The sequence below is a fragment of the Fragaria vesca genome, linkage group LG2, assembly GCF_000184155.1.
Source record: "Fragaria vesca subsp. vesca linkage group LG2, FraVesHawaii_1.0, whole genome shotgun sequence".
Lineage (NCBI taxonomy): Eukaryota > Viridiplantae > Streptophyta > Magnoliopsida > Rosales > Rosaceae > Fragaria > Fragaria vesca.
Genome location: NC_020492.1, coordinates 31233209 through 31237594, shown reverse-complemented (window position 1 = coordinate 31237594; position 4386 = coordinate 31233209). Strand labels below are relative to the sequence as shown.

Here is a 4386-nt window from a genome sequence, read left to right as displayed (position 1 = left end):
GGGGGGGGGCCGCGGGAGGACAAAGAAGTTCACGAAAAACAAAAAGAATCTTAAAACCAATGTGCTAAAATGAAAATGAATCTTTGGGCATCATTGGACTTCAGAAGGAAAAGGAAGGTAACAAGGTAGATTATGTGTTAGAGAGTGATAAAACTCAAGTACCCTTGTGTAACTCTCTGACTCTTTGAGTCTATGGTAGAGGGGATGACAGTAGTGGGGCTAACATCAAAAGGAGAAACAACAATGGGCAGGACAACTTCTCAAAATGAAGATGAATTTATTCGTAATTTGAGTTATAAGTTTTTTCTCAAAAGAAAAACTGACATATAATAGCGATAACTATATACCACAGATGGGACATAATTTTTCTTGTTGATAGAATACAAAATTGCATTGGAGAAATGAACTACTACGAAAGAATGGACATTAAGTCCACTGGACTGATCAACTAATTTGGCAAATTTGCAGCAGCAATCATCAGGAGCGGTGGTGGATCTACTTGGTGGGATTTATAGGCTGCAGCATGGACAAGAATTACCTCAGTACTTCATAAGCCATGTGCTATATATTTAAAAAAGTTGTCTTAGCTGAGTTGGCTGGGTGCTAAGTTATGGAACAAGAGGTCATTGGTTCAAGTCCTCCCCTCCCCTTTTTCTTCTCCCTTTTCCCTTACTCCTCACCTTTTCTTCCCCCTGTTTTTCCTTACTCCTTACCTTTTTTCTTTCTCTTCTGCATTTTCTTTTCTTTGTTTTTGATTTCATACAATATTATCCCACTTTCTACAAGTATTTCTTACTTTCCGTCGTATTGTCTTCCCTCCTTTTTACTTTTTTACTTTCCTTCATAATTCCACACAACCCCCCACCACCCACCCCCAACCTCCCCCAATTTTCCCCCTCCTAAGAAAATTGAGTTTGACAATAGGGAAATGTATCGGAAAAAAAAAAAATAATATATATATATATATATATTTGGTATTAGCAACTGTTACAGTTTTATTTGCCTAGACGAAACTCGGATCCTGGATCCGCCACTGATCAGCAGTAATCTCAGCTCCAGCAGAAAAAAATACTTCAAACAGAAGCATTACGGTTTGATAAATAAACGAGAACTCAAGAATACAAGAGATGAAACAAATAATCAATACTGTCCAAACCAAGAACTTCTACATAAAGGAAACATACAAACCTTTGATGCCAAATCATCAACCTTTTGTTGAAGATGTAAGAGTGTCTTTGATTGTTCTGAAAGCTTTTGCTCCAGCTCAGAAACATTAGGTCTGCAAATGAACTTTGATTAACAATAAAAATATTACTATATTTAATGGAGAAAGTTATTCTAACTTCAGTGGTATACTCACCTGAGTTGCCTCATTAGCCTTTTATTCTAAGTTTCTAACTACTTTGGACTGTATTATGTAGGTTTTTATGGTAAAAATGTTTCATCATAAGTTGATTATTATAGGAGTGCTTTTATTTGTGCTGATCGATGCTACAACTTTCATGACCAATGCCATCCGTTATGGAACCATTCAATAATTGACTTAATAATTGCTGTTTAAATGAATCTACCAAACAAGTTAGTGTAGCACCTAACTACAGTCATCTGTCTTTCAATACCAGTGAGATAAAGTTCACCAAGACTTATCTAGGCTCCTTGCCAGAATATATGGTTGCTACCATCATGTTTTAGTCAATACTGATTTCAAGGTAGACTTCCTTACCAGGAATCCTGTCGGTGCTTAATAAGGGTTACACTAGGAATCCTCAAACTGAGAATCTAAGGCATATCAAATTTACCTATGATATGAAAAAAACAAATATAGTGTATATATATTTTATGATTTTCTGGTTCAAACATATGGTGCTATAGACTTAAATGAAGCCATTATTCTTTTAATTCAGGGAGGAAATGAAACATAAATGGCCAAATAGACATTCTTACAATGGATATATAGCTTGAATCTGAACATCAGCAGGAAACAATTTGCAATCTTCAGAGAATATTTGAGCTTGCTTTTCAGCAATGGAATCAATCAGCTGTATATCCTTTGCTACCTGCTCATCAATACTGCAAAAATCAAAGTTAATACTAGATCTCAGGCTTGACTAGTTACTAGAATCAAAAAACAAATCGCCGGCAGATTTTTATAGGCAAATGGTGTTTCAAGTTATAGACACCCTAGCATTTTCTATATCAAGCAAACAATTTGTGCCAAATGCAACATTTGAGTAATATCATTACCTCCATTCTTGATTATCAGCAAACATGCTTGCCTCCACAAGATCTACAATTAGACGAAGCATTTCAGTACGATCTTCATAGCTTCCTCGTCCCTGCGATAGAAGGCAGTGCACTAGTAAAAGTTGAGAAACTCAGAAAGCAAAATCTTGTCTACAGTCCCAACAAGATGCAGAAATCATGAGGCTCCAATTGAAGTTATGATTCCATCTATATTTTTCTAGTCTAGAGTCCCAATAAGATGCATAGAGCACCGCTTACAACAAACGTTTAACGAATCTTTCCTACTATACTGTCTAGTGTACCTTCTATTGCATTATATGTTTGTCCTGATCTACAAGGATAAATGAAAATGAAACCTGTTCCCAAGGACATTTCTATGGAGATTGATCTTCGACTAGAGGATTTGGTTGACTAATATGAAAGATTTGATCATGGAGGGCATTTCAACCTGTGATATTATCCGTATTAGCACTACTTTAAAAAATTTAGAAAGTAAACGCATAAGTGCATGGCCAAATAGTGATAACTTGATACAAATTGAACGAGTACTTACACACGTAAAATGCAGTTAATACGGAAATAAACAGTACGAAATCAGTTTCACCCATAAATCATCTATCTGCCAAAAAAAATACTCATATATCGACATGAGATAACTAACTTGGATTGCTTCTGTGTCTATTGTATTAGTAATACCCAAAAACTTTGCAATCTCTGCCAAATCTGCAAAACAGAGGTCATCCCTTATTAGAGTAAGAATGGAAGAAATGTGGTCGAAATGTGGGATCAATTACATCATCAGATACTTCCCTTGCTTATAAATTTGGAATTTGAAAAAGTAGATAGTCCAGACTATACCAGAATAGGGTATTGCCGTATTGGTATCAAGTGCGATGAAAAATTAGAGAACTAATGCCTAAACTATTTACAGAAATCTTACGACTATTTTTCAATGAAAAGCAACACAAAGGTAAATTACAAAGCCGGCAATAATGAGAGAGCAGGAGTAGCAAGCAAAGTAACTAATATATATATATATATATATATATATATATGTTTTCAGTTACTTTTTTCAAAATACTTCAATTGGTACGCGCAAGAAATAGGACAATTCAGCAGCTTTTTGCTCAATTTCTTGTGGAGTCAAATTCTCATCAGTACGCGTCAAGGGAATGGCCCCCTGGCCTCTGATTTCCATATAAAGGACCCGACGAGCAAAAAGACCAATAAATAAGGATGTGTGTAGCAGAGAAAGCCTGTATACATATATATTAGAACTAAGATAGTAGCACTCATCAACAAAAACAAAACTAAAATCACAGCTGTATTTCCATCATAAAAAGAGTGGTCAAAAGAGGAATCCATAAACCCAAACGCTGTGCATAGCTATTTCGAGTATTTTCAGCTCTTTCACCCTATCACATGGCTCCTCTAAACCCTTCTTACAAATAAAGACACGACCCTAAAACATTAATCAACTAAAACTCTCAACTCAGATTCAGTAGAAATAACCAACCGAGCACCCCCAATAAACTGGAATTGAATTTGAGGCTTACACTGAATGCGAGCAGTCTCTTCGTCGCCTTGAAGGTTTTGGTGGGAGAAGGGTGACTTGTCCCCCAACAAGCTGCGCGCAAATGAAGGACAAAAGAATGAGAAAGAAAAAGGGCAACAAGGAAAAGGTGCAAATGTATATACCGGAAGAAGAGCCACTCAAAAAGAGAGTAGCGTTCGAGGCCGGCGAAGAGGAGGGACTGAGCGGCCGCATTCGCTCTGGGATAGTTCAGCACCGCCAGCTTCCGCTGTATTTCTTCCATTTGTCTCCCTGCCATTTCCCTCTCTTCTCTGCCTGATTTGATCCGATTGTGTTAATGTTACCGCAAATATTGAAATGTTCTAATTTTCAAGTACCGGAAACGGGTATTTTTCCTCAGTATGATCAAATTGGACAGATTGGTACGTATTGTTTAACGATACAAATTTACGGATCATTTTTATTTGCTCAGAAATAACTTGGATGGCCCGTTATGATTATTTATAAATGACAAACATCAATATAACATGTCAAATACATAAAACCTCAATGTTATGTTCTTAAATTACAGTCAAATTTTTTAAAATGAACACGTGTCTCATGTTCAT

General features: G+C 36.3%; 1 protein-coding gene across 1 annotated transcript in view; it reads right to left on the bottom strand.

The window, feature by feature from the left end:
• LOC101291595 overlaps positions 1 to 4120 on the bottom strand; it is a 6809-nt gene extending 2689 nt beyond the window's left edge. Inside the window, exons 1-6 of the mRNA XM_004291725.1 lie at positions 3943 to 4120; positions 3801 to 3871; positions 2906 to 2967; positions 2245 to 2336; positions 1945 to 2070; positions 1189 to 1279 (exon numbers count right to left, since the gene is read on the bottom strand). Of these exons, the coding sequence (XP_004291773.1) occupies positions 1189 to 1279; positions 1945 to 2070; positions 2245 to 2336; positions 2906 to 2967; positions 3801 to 3871; positions 3943 to 4076 (576 nt within the window). The 5' untranslated portion in view covers positions 4077 to 4120. The remainder of the gene's footprint in view (positions 1 to 1188; positions 1280 to 1944; positions 2071 to 2244; positions 2337 to 2905; positions 2968 to 3800; positions 3872 to 3942) is intronic.
• Between the last annotated feature and the right edge of the window lie 266 nt (positions 4121 to 4386).